The 21,145-nt window shown below is 46.7% G+C and overlaps 1 protein-coding gene across 6 annotated transcripts in view; it reads right to left on the minus strand.

Annotated features, from left to right (window-relative positions):
• The window catches only part of PLXNA4 (plexin A4), a 460,615-nt gene that overhangs the window by 354,258 nt on the left and 85,212 nt on the right, over positions 1-21,145 (minus strand). The window contains exon 4 of one of the 6 annotated variants that reach the window (XM_075081689.1): positions 10,463-16,439. The exons of the other annotated variants lie outside the window; for them this stretch is intronic. Within the exon in view, the coding sequence (XP_074937790.1) occupies positions 16,392-16,439 (48 nt within the window). The 3' untranslated portion in view covers positions 10,463-16,391. Of the gene's footprint in view, positions 1-10,462; positions 16,440-21,145 lie in introns of those variants that run through there. 6 annotated transcript variants of the gene reach the window in all.

Consider the following 21,145-nt stretch of genomic DNA (forward strand, 5'->3'; position numbering starts at 1 on the left):
AGGAAAAGGGAGTCACTAGTGGGTAAGGAATCCCCATATGGATTTGCAGGATGGAGTTGAGAGCAACCTGTAAGGACCACTAGCAATCAGACTGTAGCTGCAGAAGCACAGAGTATTTGGCATGTTGTTAGAATCTTTCACAAGGACAAACTGAGCCAGCAAAGCTTATTCATCACAAAAAAAAAAAAAAAAGTGTATTGACTTAGACTCCCCAAAGAGAAAGGCACTAAAACAAGCAAACAAATAAAAACATTGCTCCTGAAAAATCTTAGGATTTGTATGGTGTAAAATGAGTTGCAAATCCCCAGACAGCTGGGGAATTCAGGTAAACGAAACAAAAGCGGGGTCCTACTTAGGAACCTGGCCGGAAGAGAGGAGCTGGAATTTCCCAACTCTGAAGAAAATTAGTCTGTATTTTTTTTACGAGCAGAAGTTGAGACACTGGTCTCTCTCACAACCGAGGACTGATTCTCCCATATCCTCCATAGCCTCTGTTTGCTGCTCTGAAGCAGAGAAGGAACAAGTACCAGCTCATTAACACCTTCTTTTTTGCAGGACCCATGAGTTCCATTTGACAGCTCATCTCAGGAAACCTCAGGAGATCATGACATGATCTGGCTGCAGGCCAGAGACCACTTCATCACCTGGGCAGCAGAGCAAGAATGGTATTCCCTCACAGACAACCAACGGAGGCGAAATGAAGTGAGAGGGTATCTTTGGGAGCAGCAAAGCAAACTCAGAGCCAACCAGAGAGACTTCCAGGGCGAAGCACAAAAAGGCTTTGAGCAGCCATTTCGTGGATCACCTGGGACTAAAGAGAGAGCAGGTCAATGTTCTGTGAGACCATGGCTGCTCGCCTTGCCTCCTCTCCTTCGAGCTCCCCAGCAGAACCAGGGGAGCGGCAGGAGGGGCTCCAGGCTGTCCCCAAGCAGTGCGACCAGCAGGCCTGCCACCATCTCCAAACAGGTATTTGGCAACGACATTTAGAGTGCTCCAGCCCTGGGCTTCAAATAGCCCATCCGTTCGCAGTCAGCGTGCAATGGTCCTCAGAGCAGACCAGGAGGAGAAATCAGCTTTGGTGCCGCTGTCTTCTGCAGAGGAACAAGGTCTGCAGCGAGCAGGGGCCCAGGGGAACAAGGGACCTGGAGGAGCTTTAACTGTGAAAGACATAGAAGATCCCAGCCAAAAGGCAGGGAGAGGGATGGAGGGACAGCAGACCAGTAGAGTGGTGCAAGGGTGCCTAAACATGGGTGCTGATGCAAGAGAGCTGGTTCCTGTTTCAATCTTTTTTATTCAAGACTGAGCCTGGAGTGTAATTCAACCTACTTCATTAATGTCTGTGAGCAATTCAGCACACTTCTGAAATGTGGATGACCCGGAATCGTTCTTGTAGGTCCATGGACTTTCTAAAACAGGCTGGTAAGAGGAAGGGAGAGAGCAGGACAGGGAACTGCTGGAGCAAGGCCAGCGCAGAGCTGCCAAGGTGATCAGGGGCTGGAGCATCTCCCTTGGGAGGAAAGGCTGAGAGACCTGGGCTTGTTCAGCCTGGAGAAGAGAAGGCTGAGGGGGGATCTCATCAGTGCTTATAAATACCCGAAGGGCGGGTGTCAGGAGGATGGGGCCGGGCTCTTTTCAGCGGTGCCCAACGCCAGGCCAAGGGGCAACGGGCACAAGCTGGAACATGGGAAGTTCCCCCTGAACATGAGGCCAAACCCCTTTGCTGTGCGGGTGCCAGAGCAGGGGCACAGGCTGCCCAGAGAGGCTGTGGGGTCCCTTCCCTGGAGACATTCACCCCCCGCCTGGACGCGGCCCTGTGCCCCTGCTCTGGGTGTGCCTGCTCCAGCAGGGGGTGGGACGGGGTGAGCTCCAGAGGTCCCTGCCAGCCCCCACCAGTCTGGGATTCTGTGAGAGCTTGTGGAATTCTCTCTCTCTCTTTTTTTAAATACTCGATCAACCTTCAGGCTGAGAAAACAATAAAAAATATAGACTCCATTAAGCTACTTAGAAGAAAAATCACTGCCTCTGGATGGTTGAAGCCTGCCAATTTTCTGCCAGACACACTGTGTTTGTTCTAGTCTCAGAAAGAAAGGAGGAGAAAAAATAAAAAAAAGACTAATAACAGAAGAAAAACAACTGTAAGAAACACACCGTAATAACATGAGTTGCTCCGATTGTATTTCCCTGCAGCTAGTCCTTGGATTGTGTTCTGCAGAAGAGAGAACTTAACGCAAATACTCACCTTGCACCCCTCTCAGTAAATAAATAAATAAATAAATCATGGAAGTGGAGGGAGAATAACTTGTCTTTTCCTGAGGTACTTGTGCCTGGAGGCAGTGTTTGCAGCTAGGAAGGAACTGAGATTTCCTCCGCATTCACATCAACCCTTTCTACTGCTGTGGCAGGTGAGGATTCTTCCAACATCTTCATGTTGACACCAGCCTCTGCATCCCAGTGCCACGTGTTGTTGAGGTCCTGGCTTAGTGGTTAGCGTAGGGGAAAGCCTCTCCCTTTGCATCACATTTTCTGGTAGAACATCCACCAATGACTTCTTTGAGGGTGGTCTTCTGCAACATGATGTTCTGAGGTCTTCCCTGTTTGAGATGGGACCTTCTGACAGTGTCTGAAGTACCACGGACACGCCACTGTGTACAGAATTGTCACCCACCCCAAAAGGCAATGGTCTGCCAGAGAAATCAGTTTGTCCTTGTGAAAGATTCTAACAACTGTGACAAGACCCATCAAGGTCATGGCAAAAAATTGATCATGAAGAGAGATTAGCAAGGGCTCTGAGACTGTACATTCCAGAGAGGAGATGAATGTGAAGGGATGATAAAGGTATATTAGAAAATTATAGAGGAATCTTTTGTTCTTTCTGCCTCATAACACAAGAAAAAGGACAATTCCACAAGAAAAACTGAATTAAAAGTGGTGAAATATAAAGCTTACACAAGGACCTGCTTTTCCCTATGCTGTATCATCATGGGAACTTTTGGGGCAAAAAGCCTACTGAGCCAAAGGAAGAACTTGATGTATTTATGCAGCCTACAACAGCCACTGCTAGGGGAATCGCCACTAGGCCACTCGACATGAAAATACCTGCCAGTCATCTAGTTGTGTGCCTGTCAGCCCTGAGCAAACCCAGGATACATGTAGGACACAGCGAAGGGTGCTTCTTCAGCCTTTGACAAATCTCAGTTGTACTCTTCAGGTTCATGCAAATGCCCAGACCCACAGGAGCAGCTCGCGGTGATGCACATCTGGAAGAGTGGCACACGGGGAGGCGTTTGCCAGGAGCTGTGATTCATCTGTTTGCCATTCCCTCACCCCTGGTACCACCGGAGCTGCAGAGATTATAGAAGATATGGCTAGAGAGGGCTGTGCCAGGGGCCACATCCAGCCTGCAAATCACCCATCAAACCATTCTCTAGCGCATGGTATAGCTCTCAGATGGGACCAAATCACGGTTTGTACGTGACACATTATTTCCCCAACTTTCTCCTGCCTCTCGGTGTGTTCCCAGCACAGAAGAAAAGAACCCATCTTCCTCTATGAGACAGTGGGGACACAGACTGCTGGCATTTCACGCCAGAAAATGTGTAATGAGTTGTACAGTGCTGCGAAGGAAGCAGGGCTGCAACAGGGTAAGGTCTGCAACCTTGGATGGAGATCGGTGTACACTCATGAGAAGAGTCAGCTGCCTTTAATGTCCATCCTTTGGCTGATGCAATGACAGCTGGATTTTTTGTTTTTCTTTTCTCCCTCCTTAGTTACACTGGGTACAGCCCCTTCTGGTAGAAAAGGACAGTGGCAGGCAGGTCCGGAGGAGATAACAGCACTGACAGGTCTGAAACACCCTGGCTGCAAATCACCACTCCGAGGTATTTCCTTCTACTCTGTCCAGGCAGATTGCTTTTGCCTTTTGGGAACAGATCACTGCAGTGACCTGTCCCTCCTGTAACATGTCACCACGGGGGTTCATGCTTTGCCTGCCCTCTCAGCCCTCAGCCCCTGTGTACCTCCAGGCACAGACTGGATGGTTTCTCCCAGGAACCAGGAGGGAGAGAGGACAGAAGTAGGTGGCCACCCTTTGGTCTTTCACCTCTAAACTTCCATTGCTTTCTGGCTGCTCCTTCTGCCTATTTCTCATCCGATCCTGCCCAGAGGTGGCTGCAGCTCAAAACCCCTCAAATTCCTAAGCAAGCCAGAGATGAACCACCGTGCCTGCAGCCTCTAGCTCCTGGTCCTTACAGCCCCATCTCCCCGGCCCCACTCAGCACACGGCAGTAAGGAAACCTTCGATCCGATACTGAGGGCAAGCCTCAGGCAGCATTTCTCCTCTCCATCCTGGAGAGCCGTGCACAGAAGCCAGAGGGGCTGGCCAGCTGGGACGGTGCTGGCAGCAACAGCCTGCAGGCATGCAGAGAAGTCAGCGGTGATGGAAAAACTGCAGAACACTGGGTTTGGAGGAGGAGAGGACAGCTCTGATAAACTCCTCCTCCTCCCTCGACCACCCCTGCTTGGTCAGCAACTCACTGAGCTCCCAGCTGACAGCGCTTTCAGGATACGGGGCCCCAGATGGAGACTAAGCACCTGGAGACTGGGATGAGGGGGGCAAGTCAGCGCCAGCATCCAGGGGTGACCCAAAACCTCCTCCAGTGCTGGCGCTGATCCCCTGTGGATGACTGGGGTGGTGCTTTCCGTAGGGGTGCCTCCTGTCCTGTAAGGTAACCCTGCCCATTGCAGGGGTCGTGATGCTGCTGTTTGGGGGTCCCACTCTGTGGGTGCCATGTCACCCCACAGATGTCTGTTCTCTCCCCCTGCCATGAGAAACCAATGCTCAGACTTTATGCCTGGAAGATCAGGGCTTGTTTTGGCCTTCTCTAGACAAAAATAATAGCAGCAGCCCTACGCTCCCCCCTTCCCACTGTGCTGGCAAAAGAGGACTGCCAGTGAAAGATGAGCTGAGGGTTATTAGACCAGGTCGCTGCTGGATCCCCAAATACTTCTGCAATGTACTTCATTGCAAAAAACCCTCACCAACATGGGGAGAGTGCAGTGGGTGAAGAGCAGCAGACACGTGCAGAGAAAATGAGAGTCAACATAACAACAACTAGCTTCTGGGGAGCTGCACCCCACAGTTCCCCTGAAAACAGCTGCCAAATATAAAGAAATCTCACCGCAATGTCTCACCGCCAGGCCCCTCCTCCTGCCCCTGCGCAGTCACCCCCAAATGCAACAAGCTAAACTTCCCCCCTATTTCCTATATTTCTCCCCTCCCCTGCAAGCAAACAAACAACTCAATGCCAGGGGGAGAAGACCACAGTGTCTCCCGGCAGTGGGCAAACCCCCCCCCGTGAGGGTTCAACCTGCGTCATTCGAGTACTGGAAAAAAAGAAAACAGCAAAGCTCTCGGGGAGGAGAGGTGTGCCAGGGATGGGGGAAGGCTTGAAATTTCTTGAATGTAACACAGATTGCATATGCATCAGCCTGAGTGAGACATCCCCAGCCAGCGCCTCCCACCCTGGCACTGGTTCAGGTGTCCCCTCGATTCAGGTCCTGGCATCCAGGTCTCTACAGTGGATTTTGGTTTGGTTTTGGTTTTTTTTTTTCCTTTTCTTTCCCTTTTCTCTCTCCCTTTCTGGAAAGTGCTGTACTACGCTGGCAGCCTGCCATGCTCACGTCTGCCTCCCACTTCATCCCCGTCTGCCATTGTTTCCAATCAGTTTAGGAAACAGTGCTGAGAACAATTAGAAAAGATAATGAGGAAGAATTACATAATTACAGGCCACCGCATCCAAAGCATTTTTGCAGGCTGAGCTCTGCCTGAGGGAGGGAGAGGGACTTAATCACACTCTGTCTTTGCCTTAACTTTACTGTCTTACCATCATCATCATGAGATACTTGGAGAGAGGTGCCTTCTGCAGCTGGACTCAGAAAGCTGCCACAAGAAAGGACTTCACCCAAAAAAGAGAGTTGACCTGGGTTTGGGAGAGAGAAATATCTTCCTTTCTTCCATGCCTTATCTGTCTGGGGGAGGTTTCAGACTCAGCCCAGCCCAGCTGTCTCCCTGGATCACATCTGAGCAGCAGACTTCACCGGCGGCAAGAAAGAAGATGCTCAAGGAATTAATCTGGTCTCCAGGTCCCCAGTGAGGCTTATGCAATAGTCTCCAGCTAAGCGAGGCTCCGATGTGCCAGCAGAAAGATATCATGAAACTGCGAGTGAGTGAAGAGACCGAGAGCAGCTCCACACACTGGAACAAATCTGTGCCCACAGTACGTGCGCTCCCCTACCAAAACCCTTGTCCCTCTGACCAGACCTCCTTGTTGCAAGGAGCTGTAGTTCTGGTTGTGTGCACGCATCAGTAGCTGACACAGGCTATCCACCTGAGCTCTCCTCTACCCCTCCTGCCAAAGTCCTGCTTGATATGTCACCTCTGTGGCCCAGGCCACCCATTATTCCAGTATTTTTCCAAATTACCTGCCCAGCGCTGCTGTGACACCAGAGTCCAGGTTTCTCCAGGTGGCTCGGAGGTGAAGCCAGGAAACCCAGCGCTGAATGGCTGCTGTTTGCGTTGCTAAACACCTGCCTAATTTCACCTATCCGATTCCCTCATCCCTCCCCTACAATAGGTTCGCCACCTGCTCTTGCGTTAGAGCTACAAGAGAACATAATGGCAGGAAAGGAGACATTTACCCAAGAGAATGCTGTCTTGAATGCTTTTCTTTGGAGGATTTCAAAGCAATTCTCCTATCATCATCCTCGTGTGGCTGGAGGCAGGGACCGCTATCTGAACTGATATTTGATCTGGCTTCAGAGAAGCTCTAAGCTCACTGCATCTTCCTTGCCATACATGCCAGGGTTTATTTGCTGTTCAGCCGTTATTTCTGGGAGCAGAGAAGCATCTTCAAATTTAAGAATCCACTTATTTGGCCGTAAGCAACTCTTAACAAACATCAGAGTAATTAAAAATCTCCCAAAAGCATGAGATCCGGGAAATGCCTTTGATATTTGCTCTGACTACGAATGCTCTCTCATCCTGACTCAGTGTGTCACAGATGTTAACTGTGAATTCCCCTTCATTCTTTAACCTCCTGAGCTCAGCAAATCCACCATTACCACGTCCTTCCTGATCTAGGTGTAATTCAGAGCTTTTGAAATTAAACCCCTTTCATGATACCTTTGATTGAGACGTTCCTGCAGAAGGACTCTAGGGCTTCTCCGTTCCCTTTTAAGATGCAATGAAAGTGAGAAACTGTCCAAGCTTTGCAGGAGAGCTTGAAATTTGAAGATCAGGCATGGGAAATAACACACAACACGGGGATGTACAGGCGTTCATACGATCTTGGAATAGGAGCAAAAGGGCTGGAGCAGCGGCTTCTTGGAGTTTCCTTCTCCAGTTTGGGTGATGGCCTCCTGCGCCCCCCACTTACAGGTCTTGCTCGGCAGGTGAACCATTAAGAGATCCTCATACAAAAAATACCCATTCTATCATTTCAAATAAATCAGACAGTGCAACCCGAGCTTGGGGAATTATACAGATAAGCAACAGAGATTTCCAAATTAACTCAGCTGAGATTCATCACCACAGTGAGTATTCAGACCTGGATTCAAATCACATAAATTTAAGGTAACTTAGGAAACTAGTCACCCGATGCTGCTGCATCAGGCAATGAGATGAAGAAGGCACCTTTGGAGAGCAATTTAGATCTAAGATAGCGACAAACCACCTCTGGACATACTAATGGCTCTGCATTGCCAGTGAAAGCCCAAGGGTGGCCAGGCAGCTCACTCAGGTATCTAAAGTAGGTGGGACTATGTTCCTTGAGGATGTGGTTCTCAGGCATTGCAATGATCAATATACAGGGACTGCAGCATGCTTAACTGGGAGGGGACCCGTCCTGCTGAGAAAGCTGGTCTGGGACACAAGACGCATTACTCAGTGAGTAAAATTGTCACCATCTCCATGTTTTTTAGGTAGTCCGTGGAAGGTCAGCTTGGATTTAGAGGGGCCTAAACAACCACTCAGTCACAGAATTGCAGGTTGGGAGGGACCTCAGGGGTCATCTGGACACTCTGCTTTGAAATGATGACATTGACCATCTTGTTTTGCTGCATTCCCATCCAGAAACAAAGCTTGAGTAGTCACACAGGTTTGGAGATGCTGATAGGAAAGTATTTAGAACAGGACTGAACGCACACCCCAAGTTTAGGGTTCCCCAGGCCCACTCCAGATGCAGTAACATACTCAAGCTCTTGCAGGGAGGGGCTTCACATGCAGAATTTGAAGCACTTGGGAAGGGTCTGGGAAAGAGCCAGGGGTCTTTCAAGCAAGGGGGCAAAAGCCAAAGTGCATGAAACACTCATACAGGGAGGAGTCTGTGTTTATGAATATGCCTCTGTGATTGAAAAGAAAACACAAACCAAAATGAACCAGGAGGACAGTAAAAATCAAAAGAACAATGTATGAAATGAATCTACAAGGAAAATGCCCATCAGAGCTTTGCACCAGTCGTCAACGGCTCTTCAACACAGCTGCATAGTAACAACTATCACAGGGGCAGGGTTTTTTTGCATGCACTTGAGCAAAATGAAAACCCTTTTCCCAAGGTAGGGAGCCCAGGGAGAGGTCAGGGAAGGAGGAGGGGGCCTATTTTTTTCTCTCAGAAGCGCTTCTTAAGGCACTCATTTGATTCCCCATTGTTCAAAAGATGGCTTCCCATCCTTGCCACCATTCCCAAGCATGGTGAGGTGATGGAGACAGAGTCATTAGATCACATTAGCACCCCAGGGAGGGACCCCCGTGGTGCAGAGCCCTTCAGACGCTAAGAGCATCCCCATCAGGTGCCTTCGGGAGGACAATTTCCAAGGGATATTCTCCACTGCTCCCTTTGGTGAGCAGCCGCCTGCCAAGACTGTGACCCTCCAGGGTCCATCCAGACCCCACTTTGCTGGGATCCCTGCAAGCTCTGCCCTATCGCTGAACCATCGGGGAGGGGCTGCCACTTGAACAGCCCTCCCTACGCCGAGCAGTTCCTCTCAGTGCTTTCCTGGTCCCAAGGGCCCCTCCGCACCGCATCACCCCAGGAGAGCAAATCTCCAACTAAACAACAGCAAGAAAAGAAGTGTTGAGGAGGGGAGAGAAGAGAAAAATGGTTTCAAAACCTGGACACATCAAGAGACTGTTTCCATGGCAACCTCTTGTTCCTACAGCGGCTCAAGCCTGTTTTAATCAGTAGCAGCATTTGCCAATAAAGTCTGCTGGGGTCTGCACTTCCTTCCTGTGTATCTGCACCGGGATGGATGGGGCCATGCATCCCTAGACACACAGGACACCTTTGGGAAGTGATGGTGATTATTTTTTCCATTGGGCTTCGGTAGCTGGAGCCAAGCTGCCGTGATACCTACCTACCCCATGCCATGGAGGGGGCGCAGGGCGGTGTTCTGGGCATGCACACCTCTGCAGCCATCCTTACACTTGCTTCCCCTTCTAGAAAATCTCAATCCAAGCAGCTTCACAGCCTCCTCGACCTGCTGTCAGCAAGCTTAGCCCTCGCTGGCTTGCAAAGCTGCCCCAAAACCCATGAGCTGCCAGTGCTGCCCACAGACATCAAACCATGGTGGAGGTGGGAGCAGTGGGAAAGGCCTGGAGGCAGCTGCTGCCGTTGGTACCACACGGTTGGTCAACAGGGCTGTATGGAGGTGACACACGGCGGCCGTGAATAGCTCAATCCTCGACAGCAGACACAGGGGATCTTATTTTTTTTTGAAAAATGCTTATTTCCACTGGTCTACTTCAACTTTGTTGAAGAACATCTACTTTGTTCTTTGCTACCTGGAGCCTGCAAGGTGCTAAACTGCAAGATGATACCTCACGGCAGTTTTCATGATGTTTGTAATACTGTTACTTCCAAGGAATCCATGAAGAAAGGTTTAAAATCAGTTCTGGTTTGACTCCAGAGCAGCAGGTCTGGTTTTGATGGCTGAAATCAGCTTCCAGTTGAAGTTCACCTCAACCTCCCCTGGGATTTCGCAGTGCAAATTTAAATAGTGTCACCCGAGCAATCAGAACCGCCTGATGCCCTTGGCCTCAGACATGAAGCAGCTCTGCAAAAAAATTTCTCTAGCAAAAAGCGTCACAAATCTTTGTTAAAAATCTTCATGCTGGTTATTTATATGGCATCTGTCACACTGGGGTCTGGATTAAAAATGGACAGAAATTTTGACTTGTATACAATTGTCATCAATCAATCCAGGGTAAGCAAAAGATTTGGAAAATTTTGAGGTTTCTTTGTAAAATGTCAAAATTAGAGGTGTTATTTTACTTCTAAAGGATTTTAAAATTGATTCTTAAAATTACAAAAATTAACAAATATCAAAGTGAGGAGAAAAATATTTCATTAAGCTTCAAATATTTAACCTGTGTTACAGAAGTACATTCATTTATTGCTTTTTTAAATGCCTTTATTTCAACAGAAAACTGGAAGAAAATGTCTTCGGTCAACCACAGGATTTTTCATGCGTTTTTCCTTTCAGCCAGTGAACCTAAAATCACTTATCTGCACATGTTTAGCCCTGATCCATGACTAGAACTTCTCTAGTAATTCAAATAAGCACAAATTGACAGTAATCTCACTTTGTTTGGGTCTGCTTTCTGCAGATGTTCTAATGGACTGGTTTAGCACCAGGAAATTTTGCAAGCATAAACACGGAGCAATTTCCAGGGACTGTCTCTGGAGAGAGAATTTTGAAGACATTTACCCATCCTGCTTCTAGGAAGCATCTACAACACACCACATAAACAAGCCGTCTCTCGCATCGGAGCACCGCAGCCCAAATTTCACAGGCTTGCAATGAAGTGGCTGACAGAGCTCACTGCTTTTTCCAACAGGGATCACCCAATGGAGCTGATGGCTTAAAATGATGGGGACTATTTCTTTGCACAACATGCTGTCAATCCATGAAGCCCCCTGCCTCAGGGCATCCTTGATGCTCAAGGTCTGCATGGCTCCGAAAAGCACGCAGGCAGATTTAGGGAAGCAAAACCCACCGCAGGGATTAAATACAGTAGTAGCATATAAACCATCCCAGCCACTCCTCGTGGAAGCCTCTTCCCCACTGACAAACTCTGTCCCTGATGCTTCTGTGCACCTTCACTTCAGCTTCTGCTCACAGTAAATATTTAACTAAGCTTGCTCTCTCCAGAGACCCCCTCCTCGACACCACCTCGGCTGAACACTGTGCATCTGAACACCAGCCAAGGTTAACAAATCTGAGTGAAATGTCATGGCTTAGCCCTTCCTTCCTTCTCTGGCACCCTCCAGAGTGTAGATTCATGCTCCACAAGCCACAGGGTGGTGTTGTATTTATTTTTTCTTGCAGGGAGCTATTCCCATTTAATGCTTTGCCTGACAGCTGCTGTGATTAATAGGTGATGTGCCAAAAGCCACATACTATTATTATTATTATGGCAACATTTAGAGGTCATAACCAAGAGCAGGGTCCCATTGTGCCAGGCACTGTACGCTGCTGGAAGTGGTCCCTGGCTGAGAAAACCTCCATCTCAGTAGGCATTTCTGGGAAGGGAATAGGGGAAAAAAATGTACAAAAATCTAAGTTCTGTGGGGTTTTTTTCTGCAGTAGCATGCACCAGGTAAGCAGCAGAAGAGAATAATTCTCTCCCTCAACACCCTGACACACGATTTGCTAGACCATGGTGTCCACCAGCTGGGATTAACTACCACTGCACGGGGTATATGCATGGGTACAAGGTTTTGGGTCAGTGGGTTAGATTGCATCTGCAAGGTTAGACTAGCATATTCATGAGGAAAAAAATAAAAAACAAAAGCAAAAAAACCAAACCTCAAAACAAGCAAAAACCCCCAAATTTTGTTAGGCAATGTGAGAAAGCCATGCCTTTAGTACAGACTTCCTATTCCATCCTGGAGAGCTCAACCTTTCTTCTTTGTGACATACAGGTTAACTGAACAAATTGCCTTATTTTTCTAAAAAGATGAACATAAACACTAGGTCAAGTGATTTGACCAAGGCTTCAGAGCAATTTGGTGGCTAGGGCACAAATAAAACCCTGAAGTCATAACAGTTTGTCCAGTCTGTTGTCACCTGGACCCCACACGCAGCTCTGGAAGATCCAACACCCCTCAGCTCCCTGTACCATGGACCTTACTGGAAGTTTGCTGGCCTCCAAGGTGGAGACTATAGCTCCTGCGTGACTTTTGTCAGCTGGTCAGAAGTGGAGATTCAGATGCTCGGTTAGACTAGAGGAAATGTTATGTGGCCTACAACCATGTAGATGAATTTCCAACTTAATTCAGTTGCCTAGCAGGGGTGGGTAATACGCTACCTCCAGCTGTTTGCTTGTCTTTGAATTCAGGTACCGTTACATCCCCAGTAAGGCATTGCTGATTCGAGGGAGAGAAGCAACAACTGAAAGAATGAAAAACAGGGTGGAAACACAGGCATAAATTACTATTTAAAAGATGGAGTTCCCTGCAAGCTGTTAGCTCCTCATCACCCCAAAATATTCGATTTGCAGGCTTTGTTCAGGTTTGTGCCCCAGGGCTGAGATCTGAACCCTGATATCTGTCCATATCCACTTTTCAGCACTATTGCAGAATTGATGGACTTTTCAAGTCTTCTTGGACACCTGTGTTGTCAGCACTGGGAAATGTGAAAATAAGACACCAAAGCAGGCTGCCAACCAGCCAGCCTCTTAGCTGGACCGAGACTGGGCAGAAAGAGACCTGGATACCTGAGGATGTGGCAGGTTAGTTTTAGGATTGGTCCTGCTTTCCCCTTCAAGGAAACCACCTGGTGAAAATGGGCAGAGGAATGTTCTGCCTCTGAATCCATGAATCCACCCTAGAGGCAGCTCACAGCCTTTCTCCAAAGCCCTGCACAGAAGCAGAGACCATACACCCCACCGAAAACCAGTCCAAAAGCTCAAGAGGGCATCTTCTGAATTTCTTCATTCAATTTACCTTTTTAAGACCCACCTCTTATAGACCAGTCCATGCAGAAGCTGTTTTGTTCCCCAGTGCTGCTACGGTGTGATTCATTCATGACAAACATGAGCCCCTTTCTGCTCTCCCAGCATTGAATCTCTACTGGCGAAGGATTGACAAGTGCAGCTCTGCTACCTCCTATCCTCTGCCCTTCCCACCTCATGATGGCCAAGACCAGCTCGGGATCCCATCAGCTCTGTGTTACCCACGCGGATGCCTGAGATCTCACGTGATCCTCATGCCATCTCAGCAGCGCCCAGAAGCGAGCAGCTTTCGTCTTCACGTGCAAGGCGGGAGCGCAGTCAGATCCAGAGTAAACCCTCCACCCGTGGTTATTTCCAATCCCGCGCAAAGGAAAAATAACTGAAAAGAGTGAAAGGGGGAAAGATTTCTGCTAATGCCTGTTGCAGCACGTGAGTGACTGGTATGTTGCTATTGACTGGTGCTCCTTTCTATACCACACAGGAATAAATCCTCCACTGTTACACAGCACTGGGATGAACTCAGTATGGTTTTTTTTTATTAAATAAGAGCCACCATCAATTCAAAATAGAATAAATAGTAAATAAGGATGAGTACCACTACAGAAAAGCTGCCTTGCATCCTGGCGGGATATTACATTTGTCTGGGCCTGTGAAACCTCATAAGCTTGACTCTGTATAGGAAATTATATTATGATACACAACAGCTGACTCTGGAAAGAAAGAAAGTTGTGCCCCAATAAAACCCAATTGGCCTTCTCTTTGCAGTGCTGTCTCTGAACTAACCAGCCTGAAACTGCCTAAAAAGAGTCTGACATGTAATTTATACTATGGTGGAGTATAATAATTTCACTTAAAGAGGAGAGATCGTCAACTGAATCGGAAAATAGTTTCACCTGTGGAAGACAAGTTTAATACAATAACAGTTCTGGGAGAATGAAGTAAGTAATTCCCCCTTATATCCTTCTATTTAAAAAAAAAAACAAAAACAAACCAAACCAAACAATCAAAAAAAAAAAAGACCCAAACCCACCGCGACTCCTTGCAATGCTACTGCATGGAATCAATCAAATATCTCCCACGTGGACAGCTATTAGCTGTCCCTTGTTTGTGCAAAGGACTATCAAATAAGCGCTTGGCCTTGGAAGTACTTCTGAGTTATTGGCTTTTCCACACTCATGAAAAAGTCATCATGTTTATCTCTGTTGAAGGAAAAAAACTCTTCTTAAAAAAAATAGAAGAAAAAAACCCGACAGCTTGAAGGCAAGAGCCACGTGGCATTACAGAGGAGAGGGGGAAATGGCAGGCAGAGCACAAAGCCACCCCCAGCAGAACTCTAGCTAGCAACAGCCTGTGGAAATCTTTTCCCTTTATTACAGATGCAGCTAAATAGCATTGAAAGAAAATGAAAATCAACAAGAAGCAGGGATGGCTTTATCAAACCTCCACAAAAGTTGAACTGCTCCTGGGAGCTGGTTTTTTTTTCCCCTTCTGAGCAATTCAGCAGCAACAGAAAGGATGATTTCTCCTGTGCACACCACCCATAATTCCATCGTCAGATTTGATGTTTCAAAAGGAAGCTTCAATGCCCATGAATAAAAGCAACTGTTTGAAAGAGATTATTCACCTGCCATGTAACCTAGGCAGGAGGGAGCAGACGGCTCACAGTAAGTTTGTGATAGGCCAGCATTTATCCCTTCAAGCCTAGATTCAAGCAGAGGCATCAATAATGCATTTTCACCAAGTGCTGATAGGAAAGAAGGTGTCTTCAGCTCTTCCTTCTCTTCGTGTCCTTCCCACATCTTGAGTATTAACTACAACCTGCGCTGTCCCTTTCTCCTACGGCTGATATGTTTTTGCTTCTTGTGAAAGAGCAAAAGAAAGGTTTGATTTCAGGGGGAGCCTTGCTTATTTTGCTCCTGCACGTAACTCTCCAAAGGCAGGGCTTCAACTCGTGGTTATTAGAGGCCTCATAACTCTCCTCCCACTTAGACCCAAGGCTGTTTTTTACCTATTCTGAGCTTCCTTCACATTCTCCCTGCTACTTGACTTTCCCCCCATTACCTGTATTACAGACCTTGGAAAGAGGCAAGTCAGTGATAACCTTGGAGATGACTCGAAGTTTTTCATCTACTGGGAGAAAAGAATAGCTTTAAATAAAAATGTAAATTTAAAATGGAAGGAGGACTAGAGGTGGTAACAACACCCATGTCCTGCTGTCAAAAATCTTAGTGTGGCATTTACCGTTCATATAAACCCATGAAATATCAAGAGCTTTTTTAATCTCGAAAAAAATGAATCCAGCTTCAGCCCACCTATTTTGCTGGTGTTCTCCAAAACACGAGTGATGGAATTCATTGCTATCAGCAAATTCCTGCCTTCCCATTTTCCCTCCAGACAGCCCTCCTCAAGTCGTTCACTTCACCCTGCTTCCCTCCTTCTCTCCAGGCTAACAGGTCTCCTTTTGGGTCCCAAGGATGACACAAGGAAGCATGGGGAAAAGAAAGGAAGAGGGCAGTTCCCGCTTCCATCTTCCCAGGAGATAGCAGCTACCTCCATGCACCTAAGGACGCTAAGAAACCACAGCAGCCTGTCACGAAAAAAAAAGAGGCAAAAATCAAAGACTGCAGTGAGTGAGAACCAGAATTAAAATAATGGGCCTTAGAAGATGCTTTGCCAAAAGCAGAGCTAGCGCTGGACTTTGCACAAGGAAGTGGTTCATTCCCGTTGCACTAAAATAATAACACCCTGGACTAGTGCCATGATGGGGTATCCACCCCAAACCAGAACGAAGCATTTCAAAAGAGGGAACAAAACCTTCGCTTGTGGACCACATAAAGAATCCACTGAAAAACTTAATGATCTAAGACTGGTCTCCAACCTGAAGAGCAACATTTAAAACTCCCTCAAACTTTTCCTTACCACATGCGCTACAGGAAACTGGGAGTATGAAGCTGGCCCATATTCTTACTCTTCCCCAGGCTTCCCGCTCACTGGATAGCACAGTGGGTTAGGCTGGTCTTACAATTGACCTGGGTGGGCGGCACTTACAGCACCTGTGTGGAGATAAACAGGACCACTAGCTGCTATTGAATCTACTTTAGTCCAGATGGTGAGGATCACCAAGCACCTGGAATAGCACAACTCCCAGCGTAGACAAGGAAAGCTGTGCTTTACCATAAGTTCACTTTACTCTAGCCTGAAATTAGAGCTTGTTCCACAAACATTTTGGTTCCAGCGAGTGCAAGCAGAGGAAATCCCGAGGACAGCATGTGTAGCTCAAGTGTTTAGCTAAAGGGGAAATCGTGATTCCCTTGATATGCAAGAGTTTGTCTTCCTGAGTTGTTTTTCTTTTTCTCTCTGTTTATTCCATACATGTTCTTCATCATGGAGTCTGCCTCTGTTGTCCTCTTGAACCTAATATCCAGTACATCTAGGGTAGAAATACACATTTAGTTTTGTGCATTTAGGGCAACAACAGGGAAAAGAGAAAATGGAAGAAGTTGAAAGCACGAGGAAAAGGAGTTGGGGGGGGCCAGAGATGAATAAAGAGGAAAGAGAAAAATATGACAGCTGTGTGGGGAAAAAAAAACCCCAATATAATTAGCAGAAACTTATCCTGACACAAATTAGTCCTGCTCTTCTAGGCACCTTCCCAGGGAGAGAAGAAGGGTCAGGGAACCCAATTTCCTGCCCTCCTTCAATGGAGCTTTCCAGTGCCAAGGGAGCGGTGTGTAAGGTCAGTTGTGGAGATTCACAATGGCCACATACCCGTAAACACCAAATCCTGCCTTCCATGTTGGTCATTGCCTGGGAAAGCTGGAGGGAACCCTGGGAAGAAGCTGCTCAGTGCAACTGGCACTGCTTTTCTTTCTCTTCCTCTGAGCCAGGCGTGAAAGTCTTGGGAGAAACTCAGGAATCTGTGAAACTTGCTTTGAGAGAAAATGCAGCCGGCTTTTGTATGGGGAGGGGACAGAGCCACCTTCTCTGACACTGAACAAGAAGTTATCCACAAAGTTTCCTCATCATCCCAACCAATATTTAATGACAGAATACACGTTTGCGTGTTGGAGGAAAGAGAAGACTACAGATATTCTGGGACAATTCTACAAGGAGTTTGTAATTCTGCTACCCAATGGTCCTTTCGGGAAGAAAGCAATGGACTTCCATCTGGACCTGGAGTCAAAATGAGTAGACACGTGATGATACATCATTCCAGCACTTCAGACCTGTATCCTGGTATTTTTCACACACGGGTTTTGGGAGAGACTGCACGACAGGACTCCTGTCGTATTACACCGTACAACTTCCAGACAGACTATCACTGCAGACGCGAGCACCTTCCCATTCACAGGAATACCGTACTTGTATCCTTCCTCGAGGATGTATATCATATACATTTATGATACACATATGTGTGATACATATCATATGAGCAATTTCCATCATGGCCTAGATAGATGAGACTCCAGAAGAGGCAGAAGCCTCATCACCAAAAATCTTAGCTCTCAGAACCAGCTTGTTCCTCATCCACAAGCACTTTTCCCAGCAAGAGCACAAACCACAGGGGCCACCTGGCTCATAAGTTTTATTCAGATCCAACAGGTCATCTTACGTCACCCATTCTCCAGTAGCATCCTAATTGCTTTGTGCTGACTTGGAGGAGGATCTAGGTTTTGTTTCTCCTTGGTGTTACTGAGAAAGGAATGGTTTGGAAATAATTAAGCTGCCATTCTGCCTTCTTTATCCAGAGGTGACAATCTCTCTCCTTTCCAGCCAACAGCCTGATGAAAGCTGCCCACACCCATCTTTTGGAACTGAAAAGCTGAGATTCAGCCCTATCCAATGACTGATAAACCCAGTGACTTCCATCAGCTTTGGCTCAATCTGAACTTTAGAGCCAACGTGTGATTAGTTTTGTAGGAATGCAGCTATTGCCTTTCTCATCGCTTTTGAAAACACATCCAGATACATCCTGAACCTGAAAAAGATAACTTAGGGTTGTACATCCTGGAGAGTCCCATTGCATTTGAGTAGAAGTTGCAAGCTGCCTACTTACACAGCCTTTACTGAGGAGGGAGAAGACAACCCTGGATGTTAAGACAGTAAGAATGGCGTTACCGTGTCTAGTCAAAGATCCAGTTAGCAAACAGCTGCCTCTGGCAATGGCCAACAGCAGATGCCAAGGGAAGAGCAGAGGAAAAGGGTAAACATACAGCAATATGTGCCCAAAATATTCTTTCCAAGAGTTTTAGGCCGAAAGATGTCCCAAGCCAAATGTAGAAACTTTACAGTTAATGGACTGCCATTGATTACTTTGCTACAGATTTGTCTGGCCCCTTTTTTGAACCCAGAATATGTCCTGCAGCAGGAAGTTCTACCAGTCAATTAGTTTTTGTGACCAGAGAGATGGGGTTTTTTTCCCCCAGAACAAGTTTCCGTTTGTTTTGAACCTGACATCTGCTAGTTCCATGAGAAAGTCTCTAGTTTTTACATTGGAAAAGACAATGAACAATTGATTGCTATACACTTTCCATGGAAATGACTCCCCTCACCCCCCTAAAAAAAACACCAAAACCCACAAAAAAAAAAAATATCAAAGAGTGCTAGAAGATGGATTTCTCACCAGGAAAAGAAAATAGAGGAATAATGCTGAGGCTGTCTATTAGGAGACTTGTCTCAGCTTTTAGACCATTGTAATTAATCCATTCAGGCTTTATACCATGCTTCCATGCTTGCTATTTTTGCAAAACTGTTGACCCCTCTATAACAACTGCTCCTTTATCAAAACCTCTTCTCCCCTGGCAAAAAATTTACATCTTTCACTGCCAGGCTTTCCTAGGACTTTATGGATGACAAATCCATCCCGGCTGTACAAGAACAGCTTCAAATTTCAGTAGCAAAACCTAGATTCAGAGCCCTCCTTTCCTCACTAGCACAGATACCGTGCATCTCTCCCTCTCCGTTCTGCACATCTATTATGCGCATTTTCATTAGGAGCATTTTGCAAGCGATCTGTTGATTCATTGTATTAGAATTGCAAACAAATGGTATCATTTTCCCTGCACGCTCTTCTTTGAGAATTCAGCATTGATTTCCCAGCATTGTCGGGCTACTTGACTGACACTTCTGGTTGATTTGAACCCTTTAAGATTTCTCTCTGAAACCACTCCTGCTCATCAGTTCTTCTGCTAGGACTCAAGAGCTTGCAGGAGCTCAGGCACCTGAATTACTTTACGCAGGCCCCACATTTCCCTGTTCTACATATGATTTATAATGCTTTGCCTTGAAATCGTAATGTGACAGCAGAAAGTGGGGAGCAAGGGGCCAAATGCAAACCTATCCCTGATGTAATTCTATTGACTTCAAAGTTTGCTCTGTGTCAGATGGGCATGTGCATTTTTATCACATCCAGACCTTCAAAGGGCCCTTGATGCTCTAGGCAGTCAATGCACTATTTAATCCTTCAAGTGCTGGGATTCTTTCTTTTTCCTGTGTGTTTTTGTCTTTTTAATAGACAAATGTGAATTTGCCACGGCTGCTGTTATATCTGAAACCACAACAAAATACTTTCAAATGCTGTCATATCCTTTACTCGCATAAAGACCCGTATTAATGGGTCTCACACACCTTGACAAATATTCCTGGACCCTGCTGTATCTGGCTTGCATAGCAAGGTTTAGGATCTTGCAGAGGAAAACAGGGGGACAGAAGCAGCAAATAATTTGCACACGCTGTTGCCTAGCAGGGTCTCTCTGATTGCAGAGATCAATGCCAATAAAATGGTCCATGTAAATGTGGCACTTTCAAAAGTCCAACTATCTTCTCATTAGAGAAGAAAACAGGACAAAAAGCCCATTTGGGATCTGTACAGCTCCTGTGGAAATCAGCAGGAATTTTTGCACTGCCTTCTGTGGGAGCTGCATCCTGCTGTAAGGTTCTTGGAACATTTCGGCATATTCTGCCTTAAAAGAATGAGGTTCAGTGTCTTTACAGCCCTGTGAACCTAGACCATAATGTCAGAGATCAATTCTGCTTGCAAATGACCAATTAGGGATGCTGAGATCAAATCCAGCGACTAATCATGACTTTAAAACAAAGCACCAGAGCATCAAGGCCAGCTGCACTCACTACCAGTGCAGAATCAAGACATCTGGTGGGGAAAATGGCCTTTGGATGTCCAAGATTCAGGATGTCAGGCAGGAAGCACAAGGAAAAATCTTTTAGCGCGGGAAGCAGTCTCTTCAAGACAAGTGAAGTGATTTCAGACCTTGAAAACCAAATTGCGCAAAGTCCTGGAAAGCACACTGATTTGGGGCTTACTATGAGGTCTTGAAGAGGAGATGATTGACAAACCCTTCCAAATGTTCTCCCTTTGCCGACTGGATAACTGAGCCTTCATTCAGCTGGACTCAAAGTGGTTTCATGCAGAGACCTGAGGGTATCTCAGTGCAGGAATGCGAGCCCCCTCTCTGCTCATCTGCCTCCCACACAGATTGTCAAAAGCCTGGCCCAGTGCCATTAATAACGGTATCTCCTGGGTGTGTTTCTCTTCCAACTGGCTGGTTGATTTTATTGCTGTGGCAGAGAATTGCAAATATGAAGTGCTCAGTGTACCAAAATGACATTTGTGTAACTTATATTGTAAATACTTACTGACACGCTGACGTTGTTGTTAATGTAAGTATGTTAAGAGGCTATTAATTTCATTATTGCTTAATCAGCAGTGAGCAGTAATGTTCTCCTCTCCAGCCCAGCTGCTTGGCTGGTGAGGCGTCCTCCAGAGAGGAGGCTGGGAATGCAGGACAGTGTTGATGATGCCAAATGCTGGTACACGGTGGGGCATAACTCCACACAACATCTGTGCACATCTGGAGCCTAGCTGCCTTTAGGAGTCTTAAATAGATAAGGTGCCTGGAAGATTTCAGTGGTGTCCCAGCCTGAACTGAATCGACATGGAGAAAGGGCCTTCAGCCTTTCCTTGGTTCCTCAGACAAGCAACAGAAGTGATCTTTCTTGGTTTGTTTTTCCTACCTTCTCTTTTCTGTCTCTTCTCATCCTTAGAAAACCCTGCCTGCCATAAATCTGAGAAAGTATTTGTCAGCACCAGGATAACTCAGCCTTTCTCTATGCCCCCAA

This window comes from Phalacrocorax aristotelis, chromosome 1 (genome assembly GCF_949628215.1).
Source record: "Phalacrocorax aristotelis chromosome 1, bGulAri2.1, whole genome shotgun sequence".
Classification (NCBI taxonomy): domain Eukaryota; kingdom Metazoa; phylum Chordata; class Aves; order Suliformes; family Phalacrocoracidae; genus Phalacrocorax; species Phalacrocorax aristotelis.